This window comes from Parus major, chromosome 9 (assembly GCF_001522545.3).
Source record: "Parus major isolate Abel chromosome 9, Parus_major1.1, whole genome shotgun sequence".
Lineage (NCBI taxonomy): Eukaryota > Metazoa > Chordata > Aves > Passeriformes > Paridae > Parus > Parus major.
In genome coordinates, this window is record NC_031778.1 from 24,887,574 (window position 1) to 24,908,382 (window position 20,809).

The window sequence follows — 20,809 nt, forward strand, 5'->3', positions numbered from 1 at the left end:
TAAAAACACAGGCCCAAAGGGATGTGATGAACCCTGGAGCTTGAGGGATGGGAGGACAGCTGAGTGCAGATCATGAATCTGTAGAAAGACTCTTCCTTCCTGGGCTGTCAAATTAGTCAGGTGCTTCTGAACAGGACCTGGAAACACCTTTGTTCTCCCCTCCTTCCCCCCCACCTTCATTGGTGTCAGCTGCACCTGCTCCTCTGCTTGGCACTAGAGCTGGGTCTGACTTAAACTTTCCTATATATAGTGCTCATATTCTCCCACTGCCAAGTGGCTCCGTGTCCAGTGCCAAAGTTAGAGCAGAGAACACACCCAGAGCACACAGAAAATTCTTGTTCAATAGTAACTGGTACAGAGGATGCAAATCTGCTTCCCCCATAAAACACACCTGAAGCTGTGCTCAGTGTCTGAACACAAAGTTGGACTCACCTTCTGACTGCAGAACTTCGTTTCTCCCTGGCTAGGAAGATGAGGGCATTGTATTCCCAAAGCTGCTTCTGTGGTAAGGCCAGAGTGGATGGAATTGACTGTAGCAGCACCTCAGAGGCAGAGCAGCTACTGGTAGCACACATCAGGTTCTTGTCATCACATTCCTTATTGTTCCTTTCTGACCAATGCCCCTTTCTTGAGGTGTATGTGTAATTCTCCTTGGTTAAGAATTAGGTGTTGTCCAAATTACTTTTTCAAATGCATTTGTTGGTGGATTTTCCTAGCATAACTGCTTGCAAATGATTGCAGGCACTACAATTAAGTAAGAGCATATTACAAAGTTTAGGTCAGTTCAGGGTTCTGGAATTCTTCAGAGTTTAGAGAGCCTGGAATACAATAATGAATGAATAAACATGCACACTCACAGCAAGTGCAGGGACCTATTTTAAGAAACATTTTTCAGCTTAGTAATTACATTTTTAGAAACCATTTTCCCATTTGGGCTCACCTAGACATAACCACGCTAAGGGGGGATTTTGCCTGGTGAAAATATCCCACTATCACAGTCATTACCCTGTGGCTGCTGGCAGCAGTGGTTTGGACATGAATCACCCTTTCATTATTATCCTTCTGCTGTGCCTCACTGTGCAAAATAAACTTTCCCTGCTCTCATCTAGGCCCAGAAAACAGATCTGCACTGCAGGGTGTGTGGCTGCATAGTGGTAGGTCCCAGTCACATCTGGGACCACCTCACCTGCCATGGCCTGTCCAGGGTTCCAGCACTGGGCTGTGGCTCTGCAGGTGCTGCCAGCTGGGTAGGAATTGTTCAGAGCACCCTAGTCCTCCTTCATACTCCCCAGGCAAACTACAGACTCCTCCAGTCCAAACTCCTTGAGCTAGAAGTGAACAAAAATGAAGGTTTTCTGCATAGCTCAGATCCCTGCAGTGGTCAGTGCAACTCCTTGTACTGTGACTGACAGTGTGACACAGGAAACAGCTGCTCGGGATCCCAACAGTTCCATGTTCTGCACCTTCATCCTCGGTAGCACAGGCAACTACTCAAGGTCTCAAGTGATGCAAAAGTTCAATAAAGTCCTTTCAATATTTAAAGTGGAAAACATGTTTATTAACATTCTTTCAAGCTTTCCTTAGTCAAGGCCATATAAAAAATCTCCATTTGAGTATATGCATGGTTTTACTTTCTACATAGTTACAGAGGTATTATATAGAATCTACCTTCTTTTGTGATACACTGGTAAGTACTGAGTTCTGTGAGACAGGTGTAAGCACTTGTTTTCAAATCAGGTATTTGAAAAGAACAATTTTTTATATACAGTTTAGCAGAGTAATGCAGCATAAAATGCTCTTAGTAAGAGGTATATGAGCCAAGGATCAAGAGAATACTTACCCTAAACTTCTTTTTCTGTGTGGAACAAAACCTCTGTCTCAGTTGTCTCCCAACTCCCACCTCCTCACTGGAAACCAGACGACGAAGCAGTAGCAAGGAGGGACAATTAGTGTGCTTTTGGTGGACCTGACCTTGTGAATTTCTCAAAACTAAACATAGATTAAGTTTCCTTATCCTGGGAATTGCTCAATGGAACTGCTTAAACTCAGCTACCATGGCAAACTCCAAAGGATTATTTAGAATCACTGCTTTGAAATAAAAGTGGAATTTCTTCTGCTTTGTTATGACATACCAGCACATAGAATATTGATCTGTTCTACATTTTCTGTTCAGCAGTGGTGACAATTTTTAGGAAAACTATACAAACATGCAAATACAGTTTTTGTTGGGCCTAAGGGGTAACACATATCTACATGTAATAAATATTGCTCTCAGGATGACCCAGTTGTAGCTACAAAATGGAAATAAAAGTATTTCCAGAGAAATCCCGTTTCAACAAGGGACGTTTAGCATTTCTGTGATATTTCTATTGATACAAACTATTCTCATTATTCATTAGCATAGTGAAGTCCAGTTTAACTGTTGGTTTTGAGAAAACAGAATGTGTGACTTAATACCTGAATCAAAAATAAATCTACCTGTAATGATTTAACCAGAGTACTACTACATGAACTGCTGTGCCTATCAAACAAACCAAATGGATTACAGATTAAAACAGATTCCCTATGCAAAGGTTTGTAAATAGCCTTAAGAACCCTTTTGTTCATACACCTATGGGTCATTAGTAGTCTCAGACAGTGTTTGCCACTCTGTACTCCCTGTCCTCACTGGGCTGCAGCTGAACCACTACACTTTCTTCATTCATCCCATTTTCCACATCACTGCTATCAACGTTGTCATTGTCATCCTCCTCATACTCCGAGGACTCGGTCATGTTCTGATGGGAATGGGACTCTGACAGAGCCCCGAAAGACTGTGTGCTGACCGAGGCCAAAGGTCTGAGCAGAGGAGTGTTCTCAGACACTTCATTCTCCTCTTGGCTGCTGTCTGTCTCCGAGTCAGAGTCCCCCTGGGAAGGGACCACTTTCTGCTTACACACAGGACAGGTTTTCTTTGTTTTAGTCAGCCACGGATCCACACACTTGCAGTGATATGCTGTTAGAAAACAAAATACAGGGACATCATTATAATAATGAAAAGGACAGGGAAATCTGCTAAACCATGTTTCTGTTCAGTGACACAGGAGAATTTTAGAATGTAGCTCACAGAGAATTTTAGTCCCAAATTTCTTGGCACGTAGCCTGTACAAAACACCTGATGGCTTAGGATCTCAGTCACTTGGGTATATGCAATGAATAGCTGTGTTCTCTATTGAGTAAATGACAGCAGTAGTACAACAGGCCACATCTGACAAACCTTAAAGCTTTTTGAGCAATTCCAGCCACTTTGCAGCAGGCATGCCCACCATCACCATCCTCACATTGCCTCTCACCTCCACACTAACATGTATCAAAGCACCTCATCACTGCATGACATTTCCACATGATTCAGTGGATCTTAAATGACATCTGCAATTGGCACTGCAACTAGACTGGCTGTGTTTAAAATAAAGTATCTGTCTTACTTGTATTAAAAAATCAGTTCTTCTTAGTAAGAAAGACTTCTCCTTAGCAAAGACTGTGTATTTACATGGGCCAGCAATGCCATGCTTAATACCTGGTCAAGCACACTGGAAACATGTTCTCCACATGAACTGATGGTGGTGGGTGGTGATGGTCAATTTAAGTTCCCTCTGCTGTCCCCCAGTGGGAGAGCTGCCATGGACCTGTTCTTTCTCTTCTGAGAACTCTTGTTTGTCAGCCTAGCTTGCAATTGGTTTTATGAGTGAGGTTCTAAACAGCTCAGCTTGTCACCTGCTCTGCTGGCTGTGTTTAGAAGGCAGTAATACCTCTGCAGTGGGCTGGACTTGAGAAAGACTGTCACAGGGAAAATATTTCACTAGCTGACTTCCAAGTGCAGTCAGACAGTGGTGTGCATGGCTGCAGACTCCAGGACAGACCCATCCCTTCAGCTGCATCTCTAAGTCACCAGGAGCTTAATTAAGTTTAGTGGTTTATTTGTCTCAGGGATAGTGAAGGCCTATTTTTGAAATGTAGAAGTATTACAGTAAATATGGGTATTCAGGGGACACCATCAAGCCCAGATTTTCTTTCATGTGTACAACCAAGGAAAAATGAAAAGTGGGAATGCTAGCTTTTTAGCTGTTAAAAAAGAGAAAGCAAGCTTTCACTTTTCCCACTTTGTACATTCATTCTTGCATATTAGCAAAAAGGAATTTTATAAATCACTTACTAAACATATATGCTGTAGGTTTGGGACAGTGTTTTGGAAAGCTGTTTTAATCTAAATTCAAACCTAAAATACAGCTGCTTACCATGAGAGCATGGAAGGATCCTGAGCTTGTCTCCATCCTCATATTCATCCAGACAGATGGCACACACATCGTATTCATCTCCTACAGCACATAACTGAGAATTAGTTTGACTCTAAAGGACTTGCAGCAGCCCCTCCTGACACATACATGTAATAAATATTGCTTGGGAATATAAATATTGGGAATTGAAGAATTTTCATGCAATTTCTGCACTGATTTGTTTTAAGAAATGTTTTAATGCTCAGCCACAATCTGAGTCACATTAAAGAAGTGTTAGAACTCCTCTATTTCAGTGGGAACAGGGTCAAGCCATATTTGCCAAAGTATGCTTTCACTCAAAACTCTTCTATTTCAAGTGTACTCAAAATTATCTCTTAATACCTCTTTGATTTACAAGGTTTTTGGTGTTAAAAACAATAACGTCCAAAGGGTTAGACAAAGAATGATCAACTTGCCTTTCTTAAACTTATGTATGGGAAGTTTCTTAAGCTGATCCTTCCTAAGCCGATTCCTTCTTGCTCTGTGTCTGTCCTGAACAAATTTTGTTATCTAAAAACAGACAGGATAACATGAACAGTAAGTTACACCAAAATAAAAGAACAAGAAAAGGTTTGGTTTATGAAGCTTTGCAGTAAGTTGGTCAAAAGGGAACCCCAGCTAACACGGAATAACCTCTTCCTTGTCTGAACACAAGGATGAAACCAAACAAGCCTAAAGGATACTCTACATGAACATGGCCCTTGGAACAGAATACAGAAGGGGTTTTTTGAGAGGAAACAAAAAGGTATACTACATTAAAAAATGGCCACTGCTGCAATCCTCTGCCGAGGCCTGTGAAAAGCAAGCATACTGCAGAACAAAACACAATTCACTAAGTTTGAACACTTTTTCTTTAGATTTCGATTATTACAGCTGTTTTAGAGGATTATTCCCACATTCATCAGAACTGTTTCCATATCATCTAAAGTAGTAATTTGGGGAGTAAAGGGTTTACTTTGAGTCATTGTTACATGTTGTACTATGCCATACTAAGGTAACTCATTGAAAAAAATAACTGAGTAACATTAGTTGTACCAAGCTCTCTAAATAACTAACAAAGATTATATTTCCATTTTCTGAGTAGTCCCTAATGCTATTTCTGTTCAATTTCTTAATTTAGCACCTGTGATATGACATTCTTTTCCAAATATGATGACAAACAAATAAATGAACAAAGGATATTTGAATCTAAACTGTTCGTTCAGACTTTCACCACAAATATAAACAAGCTGTAAGCACAAATGGAAGTTTTTCTGCTGTAATGCAGATCCTTAGTGACAATCAGAGTCTCATGTGAAGCTCCTAGTTAAAAAAAAAAGATTGTCTCAAAGAAGCAGGGACTGAATCAGAAAAGAATGAGGACCAAATCCAACCTGAAACTTCCCTGGGATCAACTTCAATTTCTTTAGGTGATCATTCTGCTTTGTTTTCAGAGAGCTGCTACAATTGCAATTGTGCCCAACATGCACAGGATTGTCAATGAAATATGTAACTTGCAGTGCAAAAAATATTAATACAGAAAAATATTTTAAATAAGTGTTTATACAACAGTTGATGCATTACTTGCTTTTTATTAAAAGGTAAAATAATAAATTGAGCACAGATTACAAAAACTGGGATGCTAAATATCCTGAAATATGTAGTTATGCTACCTTACCATTTCAAGGAAAGATGTCCCAGCTGAGAACCCCTAGAGGCAATGCATGTGCTGAGCTCAATGCTCTGTGCTTGCACACACATAACTACACCTAAGTGCAGTAGAGAACACTGAGCCCTGCACCCTGGAGCAGGGGCTCCAACAATCACCAAGTGTGGTAAGGCAGGATCTGCTCTGGGTGTACAAGAGCACAAGGAAAGGTCACTCTGCATGGGGCCAAAAAGCAAGCACTTGTGGAGTGTAAGAGTGGCAGAGAGGACAATTCCTATAAGCAGTTACACGCCAGGGAGAACATCCAAAAGGCTCCTGATATCCCCTTGACAAAACCCTGCACCTGCTTGTTTATTGAGCAACTAAATGATTACAGGTAAGCATGGTACATGTGCAGTACACCTAGCTTCACCCTTCCTCCACTCTATACCTTACTTTAACTTCAGTGTGTTTCAAATCATTCAGTTCCCTGATGATTTGAAAGAAAAAAATATTATTAAAAGAAGAAACTTACCATAAATATGACGATGAGAATAAGACAGATCCCTACTATTATTAGGAAAGGAATTAAGTAGTATTCCAAAGGAAGACTGAACTCTGGGATTAACACAACATGGCCACTGTGGGGAGGAAGAGATAACACTTTCTAAATTAATGAGAATTTAATGAACAAGTTGAAAAACAAATACAATTAAAAAAAAAAAGTAAAACAAAAGATTGTCACACAACACACCCTACAGGAATCCTAACTGGGCACAACAATATAGAAAATTCAGTCCCTACCCATACAATATAAAGCTAATTAAATAAAAGGATAAAGCACTGTTTCTTAGAATATTTTTTGAGTTAAAACTATTTACTGACCTCAGTCAAACCTAGAGAAACCAGGAGAGCCACCTCATAGTTGCTTTGACAGCAGAATGAAAAAATATAACATGACTATCAAAAGATACAGTGAAATAATTCTTATTCACTAAAGCCTTACAGGTTGCTCTTAGGCACAAAATTTCATCTGAAACACCTATAACCTCTGTCATCAAAACATCCTATTTTAAAACCATAAACAGTCAAAAGCAACAATGATCTAATGCAAGGAATAAGACAGCTGCATGTGAGTTAACCTACCCTTTTTCATAAGTAAACTCCTCTTTAAGCGAATTAGCTGACATCTCACCAATAAAGACAGAAGGAATGTCAATCTTCTTTAAAATCTCAACTGTATTTAAAAAAAAGGAGGAAAATAAAACTATTATTACATGGACAATCAATGGGTACTCAAGATACAAGACCTGAACATTATGAGACTATCACAACTGGAAGACATTTTAACATAGTGACATCCAGACCAACACACATCCATGTTACAGCTTCATATAAGTACTATTATTTTTCCTACACAATTTCTAGGGAATTTATTTCAGGTAGAAAAATCAAAATTCCCAATGGAATAAAGGGAGCCTAAAACCAAAGTATGATCATAATTTTAACCAGAACACCATTCTTCACTCAGATTCAAGCAAGTCACATAATTCCATTGATTTCAAGAATTTCTGGCAACTTACATGATTTTGTGAACTGGTTCTATAAGTTTTAACTAATCTGTCTTCCCTTCTTTTCACCCCAAACATAAATAAACATACTGGAAACAACTGTGGCTAGATATGGTCAAAAAGAAGAAAGAAGAGAATTAACAAGTCCCTTTAACACCTTTATTTCAGTCTTAAGAAACTGGATGAACTGTTGTCTTCGCTGTTTACCAGTAAAGGCAGTAATAAATGAAAACTTATCGAAAGATAAATCCCATATTCTAGAAAACCTTCTCCTCAGCTTCACTTTATATTGATTTTCCCCCTAATACTTCACATTTGAGGCTCAAAATAATCTTTTTGAGATTTCTGAGGTGATTTTTCTTCACCTCAAAGAAGTCAGGTTCCCCAAGGTAAAACGTGGCTGAATGTCAGCTCACACTATGAGGTATGTGTTTGTTGTGGACTTGTTCTATGTTTTGGTTATTCAGTGAAACCTGAAGATAAGATTCACATGAGTTGAGAATTCATTAAACCCACTTTCACATAAGTGCCCGGCCTACTCAGCTCCTATGTAGTTTGTAAAAATTCATTCCTAGTTTACTCAATGGCATTTCCACTGGAAAATAATTTTCTCCCTCTTATTTGTTTTCTTATTCCATTTTGAACAGGTTGAAAACTGAACAAAATAAAGAAATGCCACAAAGAAAGCAGTAGCAACACAAAGCACATACCACAGAACAAACCCAACATTCTGACTAGATTTCAAGACATTCTAAACATATTCACTCCATGAAGGTTAAAATTGGAACAGCTAACACAAGAAACAAATAGTAAATGGTGCACTGGTCTCTAAATACTCTTTTTCCAACTGAAAATAAGTGCACGTGATATGCTACAATACATTTGTCCAGAGGAACAGGAAGATGCACCCACCAACAGTGCAACAACAAACTGGAGTGACTACCATGGATAAACTTCATTATCTGAAGTCTTTTCCAACCTAAATGGTTCTATGATTCTAAATACTAGAATGTCAAAGTTTGATTTCCTGCCAAATATGCGTTTTCTCCTTTTTGTGTATTTCTACTTGACTAACAACACATCAGCTATTTTACACATCAAGTAATATAAATCTAGCCCAGAACACCTGAACTAAAATTTGAAGGAAAACCAAAAGAAACATTCAGAGAAGGCACAAGTCAACTCACTTGTTCTTATGCAAACATCTCCTGTTGTCAAATCTTAAAAGCAGGAGGGTTTATCTAGGCTTTTTGTTTAGTTTGGTTTTGGTCTTTGTTCATTTGTGGTGGTGGTTTTGTTGTTGAGGTTTTGAGGAGTTTTTGGTGGTGCTGCTGTTTCCAGTGGGTGAAATGATATTCAAACAGGAGAGAAGAAGTGATACCTGTACTTACTGTCGTTGGATCCCATGCTTATGAGGTCATCAGAATCAACATTGTGAACTATTGCTGCCTTGTATCCAGCTCTCTGGGCATTTAAGACCTGTAAGCCACACAAAATACTTACTGGAAAGACTATTGCTTCCAAATACAGTAGCCTGTCTGTGCTTTCTGAGATAAGGTGGACTTTCACAAAGTGATTAATATGGACATAATTTGCACTTATAAACCATGTGTCACCTTTCAAACCAAAATCATACCAAAATCTTATTCTTACACTCAAGAAATGAGTGGGAACCCCCTTTTCTATCAATATTATACGAAATATAAAAGGTGACCAAAAATTCTTACATACAGAGCTAATGCAACATAATCCTTAAAGGACTGACTATGGAAATCCCTCAATGGCAATATAGAAATCTCCCAATTTCAGACCTGTTCCTTTGACCATGTCTCCAGAAGAAATACTGTCTCAACAGTGTATAGACAACAATTAGACAGACAAAGCAGACGTGAAAAAAAAGCCAGTAGCCATTTGCCCCCCTTTCTTTTCCCACTGAGCCATATGCACACACGGTGGCAGGATTCCCAGGACAGACTATGTGCCATTCCTGAGTCTGATGTGCAGGCAGTTTACATGCAGTGAACCTGTCTCTGCAGGTGGAATCCACAGTAAACACAGAATTCATGTGTTTCAATCACCACATAACTGAACCTACCACACAGCAGCAAAAGCAAATACATTTCAATCTCCTTTTAGTTCACAAAGCTCAACAACAAACTGAAGAGCCCTGTTTTCCTTAAGACATCTTTAGGTGCCCCATTGTATGAGGTTAATTTTCAAGAAAACCATAGTCAAACAAAAATCATTCTAATTTTGTATTTTTAAAACCACAGAATGTTAAGGGTTGGAAGGCACCTTAATTATCAAGTGGCTGGAGCATGTCTAGAGAAGGGAATGGAGCTGGGGAAGGGTCTGAAGCACAAGGAGTGGCTGAGGGAGCTTGGGTGGGGGTCAACCTGGAGAAAAGGAGGTTCAAGGGTGACCTTCTCACACTCTACAACTCCAACAGGAGGGTGCAGCCAGGTGGGGGTAGGGCTCTTGTCCCAGGCAACCATCAGTAAGACAAGGGGACATAGTCTTGAGCTGTACCAGGGAAGTTCAGGTTGGACATCAGGAAGAATTTCTTCCCAGAAAGGGTGATAAAACATTGGAGATGGTAGGGTCTCCATCCCTGGAGGTGCTTAACAAAAGATTCGACATGGCACTCAGTGCTCTGGTGTAGTTGACATAGTGGTGTTTAGTCACAGGTAGGTCATTGGCTGGACTTGGTGAGCTCTGCTTTATCTGTCTGGAGACAAGAAAATTCTCCCTCCCCTTCAAATCAGTATCTATTCCACCATCAGCTATAGAAATTTTTCTGAAGCACCAGTAAACTCTTTGAAACAGAGGGTGGGGGGAAATGAAATCTTACCTTGACATCAAAGTTGCACTCCAGCCTTCGGATTAACACAATAAAAGCACCAGAGGAGTTGTCTCTCAGCGGAGGTGGGGCTATAGGCTCGCATGCATTCTCTGGTTTGGAATTTATCAGAAATCCCTAGAAAACAGGAGCAGAAAAAGAAGCTTCATTTCTCTTTAACAAAAGGATCGGTAGTCAAGTATATGGAAAAAATCCTGCATATTTTCATACAATTGCTAAACAAATTATCAGCTCAGTTCTATACCATAGTAAGATTCCTGCTACTTCCCTGACCACATATTTTGATTAATCAGAATTTTTATGTCTATTAAGAATTAGGAAGTTTAAAAGAAAACACAGTTTTTCTAATTCCATCGTACTCATTCTCTGCAGTGTGTCCTAGTTTAGGACACATTACAGTGTAATTCAAGAAAAAAGAAGATGGCATATGCTACATTAATATAGTGCAACTATTAGTCTAAGGCATATGGAGACTAATCAAGAAAACAGAAGTACAATGGCCTAAGAACCACAAACACAAACTCAGCACTTGCCAATTAACAACAGAACACAAGCGAAGTTCCATGTGTGACCCCAGCACTGACCTAGCATATAAAACAGTTGGTTTGCTATGGTAATCAAACATCACCCAATGAGCTACAGCTGAAAGCTTCAGGAAGGAGGAAGCTCTGGCAATATCAACTTTGAAGCAATCTGAGTTGTTTTTAGGTGGCTGAAATTGCGGCCTTCTGCTGGCAGTCTGTAGCCACTTACTATAGAACCTAACAGATTGTGTTTTACAACTTGCATACTAATAAATCTAAATCACAAGCACTGAAGGAGTATACTATTTTCATCCTATTGTAACAATTTGTAGCATTTTAAACAAGTAATTAAAATCTTAATGCAAAGAAAAAGTTTTAATATAATATTCAGGTCTAAAACTCCATTTCTACACACGTGATGACAGCTACCTTAATTAAGACACAGAGCTGTCTAACAGTTAAAAAGGTCAGAAACAAAGCTCCTTATATCTATTTCTGGTGTATGAAATTGGCTCACTACTTGGGTAAATCACTTAATTACCCTCTGATTCTCAATATAGTCAATAAACAACTACATAGCTTTAACAAATCATCTCCCCATGATAACACCCACTGGGCATGGAAATGAAGCCTGCTTGAGGGACATTGCACAGAAATTCCTGATTTACAGGAATTTTTGCAGTACTTCATTACCCTTTGGGATTAAAAGGGCAACATGGAATTAAAGAGTAATCCACCCTTCTTCCTTATCACCAGCTTCTTTTTTTTTGTGCAGTGGTTGCTCTCGACACTGCAACATTAACAATGCTGCAGAGCCGGTTTTTGGGGCCATACAGGCTTACAGACAGAAGTAACAGGAATCCAACTCCCCGCTCACATGGGTTATTCATGGTCTCCATGGGACGTCATACAAACTCCCCCCGCCCAGAATTTGGAAGGTGGTCTGCCTAGATTTTTGTATAAGAATTCTAAGCTGTAAAAGCATACACATCTCAGTCATAAACCCTCATACACTGTTCAAAGGGGATGGCAAGACAAACAAATCACTGCCACATGACTGATTCCATGTATATGGAATCCATGTTTTATACTTCCACAGTATAAAAAAGTAAGGAAGCCTGAACTTCCCACAAGCCCTAAACTGCCTGGATGGCCAGACACAACCTCCATTCTCATGGACAAGTGTTTCAACTGCTGGAGTGGAACACAAAATACATTTTATCCAAAATGAACAAACTTACTGACAGTGGCTTGTAGGGAAGTGACTATAAAGGGAACAAACAGTTCCTGTCACTGCAGAGCACCTCAGGCAAGGCAGTCAGAAAGAGAGAGCGTGCCCCTTGGTGTTGGACTCGGCACAGCACACCAAAAGGAAATCAGCTGCATAATCTCAGCAACAAACTCCCTCAGAGAATGCAAAGACTAGAACTAAACTGGATATTCATCTGGCTTTTAAGTACTTTTCTAAGTACTTAAACACCAGTTCACAGCATTAACATCACCATACGTAATCTATTTTAAAATTATTTACTTTCTACCTCCTCTTATATATTACAGAGATAAAAGAAATAAAAGCCTTCACACCACTTACTACTGCCACCAGTAAGTCTGTATACCCCAGCAGAAGCCAGAAAGAGCAGAATGTGCCTTATCATTGCTGTCTAAGGAAGATGCATATATTCAACCTCTCACAGTTCCTTCCCATTTTACTTTCAACTTAATCTCTCTTCAGTTAACTTCACTCAGTCCACCTACAAGTCTTCCTGCATTCCAAGTGAACATACTGACCACACTAAAGACATGAAAAGTAATTATCCTGCTATACAAAACGTTCTTGCTGCTGTGTTTCAGAAGACATTGGGTCTTCAGAATTTCTAACCCAACACAAAATAATGGTAAAGCCTAACCTGTACTCCCATGGCCACATCCATCTTGGACAGTTTTTGCATATTAATTATTTCGTATGAAGACAATACAGTTTTTCCCTTTCCAGTTCCATTAACATTTGCAAACCTTTACATCTTCTGCCTTCTCTAACACTAGGTGAATTTTACAATTTCATATGGTATAATATTTATATGTTTTTCCATGTCAATGAAAATGAGAATAAGAAAATTAAGAAAAAAAATAGAGACATATGCATATTTTTTGCTAATTCAATAGATTAGCACTTCCTAGTGCCTTCTTCTGGTATTATTATGACCAGTTTTCAAGTCATGGCCCATCATCTCTACCCCAACATGATGCTATTTCAAGAAGTAAAGACAGTCTAACAGGTAAATATATGTGTATCTGCATTTTCCACACTTATTGATACAGAGTAAAATAAAAGAGCATGACTGCAACCCACACTTTAAGGGACACACTGGGAGAATGTGTCACCTGCTATGGGGTGTGGACTGCAATTGAAATGAAACCATGTAAAGGAAAGGGATCAATCACAATCCCTGCCCTCAACACCAGCACCAGGCATATTGCACATGGACCACAGCAGAGCTGCAGCCCCTGAGTTTCTCCATTCTGCTGCTTGAGCAATGCAACAAGAGTAGCAAACAGACAACAGTTGTAACTTCCCAAAAAACTGAGCTACAGTCGATTTACACAGCATACTTAACCTGGGCCACACAAAAGGAAATAATCTCTCTTGCTGCTCCACCCTTCACAGTGTGAAAGGTCTTCTCAGTGCAGGGCTGTACAGAGACAATGAATCTTACAAATATGTTTTTCAAAAAATTGTATCAGACAAAATTAAGTCTGGCATCTGCTGAGTCCAGTAGATAAATGACATCATGTATCATCAGTATTGCCACCAAACACAGAAAACAGTGGTCTACCAACCTTCTCTTAGATTTCCATTATTTTCCTATTTTTTATTTATTTGTTAAAAACTTCAGCAAATTCTCCTTAAGCAGACAAAGATTACCAAAATTCTCTTCTTATGAGAAGAATTTGCCTATTCACAAGCAACATCAGATCTTCTGCACATTTGTTTTGAGCAGCTGATTAATAATTTCTGTCTTTATTTTTCCTTAGTACTACATTCCTTTGATTTTTACCTTCTTTTAGCTTACAGAGGAAATATTCAGCATATTCAGTTCTCTTTAAATACATTCAACATTCAAATTCGATCTAGCACTTCCCAATCAAATCTGCTTTTATCTTGAACCCTTTGTGCCCCACATTGAGTGCCAAAAAGGATCGTGGGGGTTTTACCCCATCCAGCCCTCAAGCCCCTCGCAGCCACTCACTCACTCCCCACCAGCAGGATCAGGGAGGGAACTGCAGGGGTAGGAAATGAAGAACTTGTGGGTTGAGACAAAGACAGGTTAATAAGAAAAGCAAAAGCCACACACACGTGCCAAGGAAAACAAAGAATGAATTCACTTCCTCCAGAGGCAGGCAGGTGTTCAGGCACCTCCAGGAGGGCAGGCTCCCATCACACACAGCAGTGACTTGGGAAGACAAACACCGTACTCAAAAGTCCCCCTCCCTTTCTCTTCCTTCCCCCCACTTTATACACTGAGCATGATGTCACAGGTCTGGAATATCCCTTTGATCATTTTGGGTCCTCTGTCCTGGCTGTGTCTTCTCCCAGCCTGCCACGCACTCCCAACTTCCTCACCAGCAGGAGGAACCCAAAAGGCCTTGGCTATGCCAGCAATAACAAAACCATCTCTGAATTATCAGCTGGGTTCTGCAAAAATCCAAACCACAGCCCCACACCAGGCACTGGGAAGAAAACAAACTCTAGTCCAGCTTAAACTGGCACAATATATATATTTATTTTTTTTACCTTCAAGCCTTCTGCTGGAAGTCTATAGCCAAATCTAGCAGGTAAATCATCAAAAGTCCGGGTTCCATTTTCAAGGTTATACTAAGAGAAATACATTTTAAAAAAAAATTAGGTTTGCAACAAGACAGAAATAGTTAACAAGTAGGAACTAAACCAAGCATCACTATGTATTTTTATAGATTAAAATATTTATCAGACATAGGACATCTTGTGACTATGTCAATGAAATCACAAAACTGCTTATTCCACCTGTCTTCTACTCACACATTAACATCATTCTTTTCTTATCTAGCTGTCAATACAAGAAAGTAATAGATATTTTGTTGAACTATTTCTACAGTAAATCTTTCTTTCTACTGTCTAAAATTCAAATACCATCATTTGTGCAGAACAGAAACTTCAAACAAACCTAGCAAATAAAAATATGAAGAGCTGGGATGTTTGGATGTAGTTTTTGTTGGATGGTAGTGGTGGATGTTTTGCCCTTGGTAGTGGTTTGGATGTTTTCATTTGTGTACAGGGAAAAACAGCTTTTAAGAGGTGTTTTACTGTAGATAAAGAATAGCCTCCATATGCTATCCCCTCCCAATTCCCTGCTGTACATTCAGATTAGTAGCTGAAAAATATCTCTACTGTTTTGTTTTGATAATAACTATGAGCTTTCATTTTAAAACAGAGGAATATTGTAAAAGACCCTAAATCTGTGCAAACTTTGCTTCCCCTTTCTTTGTTCATCTTCTCTGGCTGTATAAAATGCCTGACCAAGACAGAATTCATACAGAAAAAAGTGCTGTGTACATATGGCATATTTTTTTCATTTAAAAAAGAGTGTTTCCTACAAAAGTCGTGAAGTCTACAGTTAACGGACTTGAATGTGCATTGGTTGTTTAATTAAACAACTCATCACATCTGTCACACAGAACAGCCAAACATGGATTGTGTTTGCTTCAGAGGGATGTTTCCTACCAGACAGGCTTAGACAGGGCTGCTCTGTCTATAGCTCAGAGAAAAACAGTGCCATGACTTATGTGAACCCTTCCAAAGGGGCGGTGCTGGGAAGGTGCTTTCTTCCCACAGACTTTGAGGGAAAACAGGAATGGAGCCAAATTTCAAGGAAGCTTCTTTGTTGTGTGTAACCAATGTGCCCCACACAATCTCTCCTGCTGACCTTCCACCACAGAGAGCACCAGTGCACCACCTTCCTCCATCCACCTTCTTCTAAACGTTCTGAGCTCAGGCTACTGTCAGTTTGCCCTTGAATCACTTGACAAGCCCCAGCTTAAGCCAGGAGTTTGACACAAACCTATTTCTTTTTACCCCTTTCAAAAAAAAATAACCAATCCTGTCTCACATGCACCTAAACAGCACTTTACACAGACATGATCCTTTAAGGCTGCAACTATATGAGAGCACAGAAGCATAAAACTGCTCCTAAATTAAAAGGGAAAAGAAGAATTTCTTTCCTTGATAAACCAAAAACTTTGGCCAGTTTTGCTAAAAAATGGGTAATCATTAAATGGTAAAATCTCTCAAGACTGTAAGTGATCTGTACACCAGCAATTCCATGTCACAGTGCAAATATTCTCTCTTCTGAGCATCTTTTAAGCATTCCACTGGCTCCTTTGTGTAGCAGTTTAGTATCTAGTTCATCACTTCATTTCTTACTTAGATATTCTCAGAATAAATCTGCAACTTCCAAATATCCAAGAATAAAAGATGCTTCATTTTTATATGGAATTATTTTAGAATACTACACACAAAGCTTAAATAGAAAAAAAAAATCTAACTAAACTTTCAAAGTGCCCTATTTTTCTTATTTGAGGTTGGGATGGGTTGTTTCTTTTAAATAACTTTTCTAAAAGAGGAAGAAGAAAGAAAGAATTAGGTTTTTGTGAAAAGAGGAAGCACAGGCTTGGTGACAGAGCAACAGGGGTCAAAGGAAAATCATGTTTATAGTAAAAAGCCTAAAATTTCACAATAAAATGGTGATGTCAGTGCCATAATTAAGCAATGTATGTCTGCATTGATTCTTTATATTTTTTTCTACTGAAAGTATTTATAGAATAGTAACAACCTGAAAATCCAAATGCCATGCTTTAGTATTCATCAACCCTGCTTTATCACAAAAAACTTTGAAGTATTTTTAATTTAAAATGTGTGTCTGAGAGTTTGTCACTCTCTTTTCCAAAACTGATACGACATTAACAACTCTCTCCACATCACTGGAACAAGAAGGAGGCTACAGTAATAAGGTTTAATTATCTCAGTAGCTTAAGCTCTATCCTACAAAGACATTTTATAACTTCCCCTTTAAAAGGACACAATATATTGAAGTGGTAATAACAGCACAACAACAGCTTTTACCACTTACCTATGTTCATTATACTGTTTATTATTTTCCTTTATGATAGCAGATATTTTCAGCTATTTTAAAACTGTATTTAGGTGTAAAAAAAAACATTATTGACAAGGCCCCCCGCCCACACAAATAAATTACAGTAGTCACAGAAGATTACTTAAATCCAGTAACCCTCCAAAACAGCACCCATCACCAAAACTTAACCTGCTGTCTAAACCAAAGAATGGAATTAACAGGGTTATAACATGCTACATGACATCTGGTCAGAATGGAACTTTGTAAATGACTAAGGGAATTAGGTGCTTTCACCGTCACGGTACCTGAGCACATACCATCCATAAACTCATTTGAAAATATACAATTTATTGTTTATTGAAGTAAACTGTTATGGCAGTTCCATTCCAAGCAATCTGCCATAGCATTTATTGTATTAACTGATTCTTAATAGAATAGTTGAAGAGATTATTCCATTTTATAGAGATTTCATCCATGTAGAAAAATATTATTATACTTACTGCTAAAATGTCTGCCTCCACAGGTAAAAGATTCAGGAAGGCAAATAACTGTACAGTCACAATAGTGTATATCTGAGTGGCAGACAACATCAGCATTCCTATTGACAACAGCATATTTATTCAATACCTGCAAAAAAAGAATCAGAGTCAAGGCACATAACAAACACTTCCTGTGTCATTTTACAGGAGTCTTAGTCACTTAGAACTTTTCTGCTGAGGAAGTATGCAAAATGTTCTTCAATGTATACCTTTGAGAAACAAGTAATCTTAAAGTTATGATTATTTTAGAAGTTCCTTTTGCTAGAAGAATGTCCCTCCATGGGAGTAACAGCCTGCATAAACTTAAAAAATTGTAAGAGCAAGACTTCAAAAGGCTTTAGGCACCATAAAGCAATGCAAGGGGAACAAAGGGATGGTCATTCACACTATAGTAATCATCCTTAGCCACTTCATTTTAAACTTCCCTTCTTCCAGCATAAATCCAAATCAGTAAAATTCCTGATGTACCTTGAACAATTCCACTAAAAATATGTATTCCAAAAATACACTTGCAAAAGCAATGTGATACCAACTTGGAAGAACTTCAGATTTCACTCAGGCTTAGCTACAACAGGACTGTGGGCAGGAAACCTCTTAAGAACACAGAAAGCACAAAGTATCTTATGCCCTTGATAAAAGCACACATCTACACACCATCAAGTTAGAGAACCCAACATTCAGAATTTAATTATATGTGACCCAACACACCTCATACTCATGAGTAGGAAACAAGAACCAAAAAAGTGCTACATTCAGCAGGAAATCTAACAACTTTCACTCCTGAATATAAGAGAATTGTATGGTCCACAGATCTCTAAGTCTCTCTAGAGATTCTACCAGTCTCAAAGTAAGAAATTACTGGAAATTACATAAAATAGTCAGAACACAAAACAATAGAATGGGTCCATTTCTGGGTCCAACACAGCTATAAAAATTATAATAATTAACAGACAAGTTTTAAAAGTGGACAGTATGCACTTTATAATTATCTGAACATCTGGATCTCCTCTAACTTCTTTTACTGGAGTAATTAAAAGCACTTGACAAAAAACTCAATTAGGTCATCCAAAATGCTTGCTGAAACAATTTTTTGTTGAAAATCTCCAAACTGTGGCTTCTTATATAAATGGTTTAATGCAAATTTGTTTTCATTTGACTGTATATATTTCTTCTGAAAACTGTTGACTTAACTGACACATCACAGCCAACACTACTACTTCCTTTTTCGCAACCAAGAAACACCTAAGAATTCCTGTCCTTCTGACCTATCCTCCATTGGTTTTTCAAGCAAAAAGCATGGTCCCTTGATGTGAGGTTCTCAAGGTTAATTAAAGCAAATAGCAGAGAGATACAATTGATTTAAGCTAACATGAATGTAATTAGAATTTATTATTACTATTTGGAGAAAACAGCTGGTATTTTCAAAAAATTCTCATTATTCTAACTTGGTCAGAATCAGACATATAATACTTTGTGAAACTTTCAACTGGATCGCAGAAATGAAGTTACACTCACAAGAAAAAAATGGTAGTGAGTTACAAAACTAATGAACTCTTATTACTAAATTAGGATTTATCAACCTCTCTCATCACCCTACCCTAAAAAAGAGAACATCAGTGAAACACGAAGGATAAGAGAACCATTGTTTCAAACATATAGCCATTTTTACTGACAGAAACAACAATACACTTGAAGTTATCACAGCACTTTAACCAATACAGTAAATTCAGCACAGAAAAAAGCAGTAAAAGAGTATTAAGCAAGGTTAGAAAACACGAGAATTAAAGTGGTCCTTGCAAACAAGATGTATATACAGCGCACTTGTCCCTGTCAAAGTTACATACAAAATCTTCTCTGCTCAGGATCTTATACCTCAAATGCAAGCCAAAAACCCTTACAATTCCTGAAATTCCATGGCTCTTTGGACAGCATGACCCTCTCAGCTGAGGGAAGCAGCTCAGAGCACCCAGAAATGCAGGTGTTTGGAATAGAGCTATATTGTAAACCAAACAAAACAAGTTAAACCTGACTCTGCAGTAATCCTCCGCACTTTACACCTGATTTACCAGCGTGTATAGACAAAGTCGTCCTTAAATAACTTCCAACATTTCTTCTCACTCTCCATGCTAGAACCGAACTATGCCTGTGGTGCTGCATCCCTCTGTCACAAGGCTGAACAGGACAGAAATGAGGAGAGGAAAACGTGGGGTGTGCTGGACCAGCATAGTTACGAGCAGCAAGACACCCCTGCAGTAAACACACTAAGCACGTTTAAGATAGAGGTCACAAAGGTGCTACACTTTCACAGCTTTTGGCAAATATTCACAGATCAAGCTTCAGAAACTACACCTAAATATGAAATTTTCAGATATTTGTATCTCAATCCACTCAAAATGTGTTTCAAAGCACAGTACAACACAAAGCAATTCCATGTTCACACAACGTTATGTTCACATTTTAACTCTCTCAACGAAAGTCCCACTCCCACTCCTGAAAAAAAAACAACAACTTGTACATCGGTATGAAACAAACCTAAATTCTATTATTTCAAATCCAAGTGAGGTTGAAAATCTTACAGTGATCACAAAAAAAAATAAAATGAACATACAGAAACTCTGTGACAAATTCCAAATATTTTGGTCGATTTGGCTGCACCTTCCAAAAATCTCACAAGCAGAGGATGAAGAAAAACTAGACAACTAATACGAGTAATTCTCATTCCTATCCTCTATTCCCCCCATATCTGAATTCTTGCATTTTGATGCCATCGTATCATTACTGACATAATCTCCACCTCAGAACTGGACACAGACGCACGCAAAGATCACCATTCACACCTGTTAAGATGCGGGAATAATTCCTCTCAATTAATTTTAACGTTTTTACTACTTTCCGCCAGTCAGACTCCACGCTGCTCATCGTGCAAGCCCAAGCAGCACCTCGCAGCACGGCCCGTGTCAAGAACCACACACCCGGCAGAAGCGAACAGCGCGACCAGGGGTCGAGCTTTCACCGGGCCAAGAGCGACTCTCGGGGAGCTCGCCAGAGGTCTCCGCTCCGCTTTGCTCATCTCCCTCCCGCAGTCCCGGGAAGTCGCAGGACCGCGGCCGCTCCAGCCGGGCTCAGCCCCGGCTGGGCCTAAGCCGCCCACGGAACCGAGCCCCGCCTCGCCACTCCAAGGGTGGAGGCGAATAAGCACTGCGCAATG

General features: G+C 39.0%; 1 protein-coding gene across 2 annotated transcripts; it reads right to left on the reverse strand.

Moving 5' to 3' along the window:
• Nucleotides 1-1,536: 1,536 nt before the first annotated feature.
• Nucleotides 1,537-20,461, reverse strand: RNF13 (ring finger protein 13). 2 transcript variants are annotated; one of them, XM_015637714.2, is made up of 10 exons: nt 20,439-20,461; nt 17,563-17,689; nt 14,689-14,769; nt 10,363-10,488; nt 8,903-8,990; nt 7,087-7,177; nt 6,476-6,581; nt 4,730-4,823; nt 4,275-4,355; nt 1,537-2,995 (listed from the first exon to the last, which is right to left on the reverse strand). In XM_015637714.2, exons 2-10 carry the CDS (start codon nt 17,674-17,676, stop codon nt 2,631-2,633), a joined length of 1,146 nt encoding a protein of 381 aa, XP_015493200.1. In that variant the 5' UTR covers nt 17,677-17,689; nt 20,439-20,461; the 3' UTR covers nt 1,537-2,630. The 2 variants fall into 2 exon arrangements, with proteins under 2 accessions (XP_015493200.1, XP_033372771.1); XM_033516880.1 differs by lacking the exon at nt 14,689-14,769 and having other exon boundaries at nt 20,439-20,459.
• Between the last annotated feature and the right edge of the window lie 348 nt (nt 20,462-20,809).

Coding starts and splice junctions, on each gene's coding strand:
- RNF13 (XM_015637714.2), bottom strand. CDS start 17,676: ATGCTGTTGTCAATAGGAATGCTGATGTTGTCTGCCACTCAGATATAC. Junction 10,489..14,688: donor TTCCAGCAGAAGGCTTGAAG/GTAAAAAAAATA, acceptor CCTGTTTTCTAG/GGATTTCTGATAAATTCCAA. Junction 7,178..8,902: donor AAGCATGGGATCCAACGACA/GTAAGTACAGGT, acceptor TTTTAAATACAG/TTGAGATTTTAAAGAAGATT.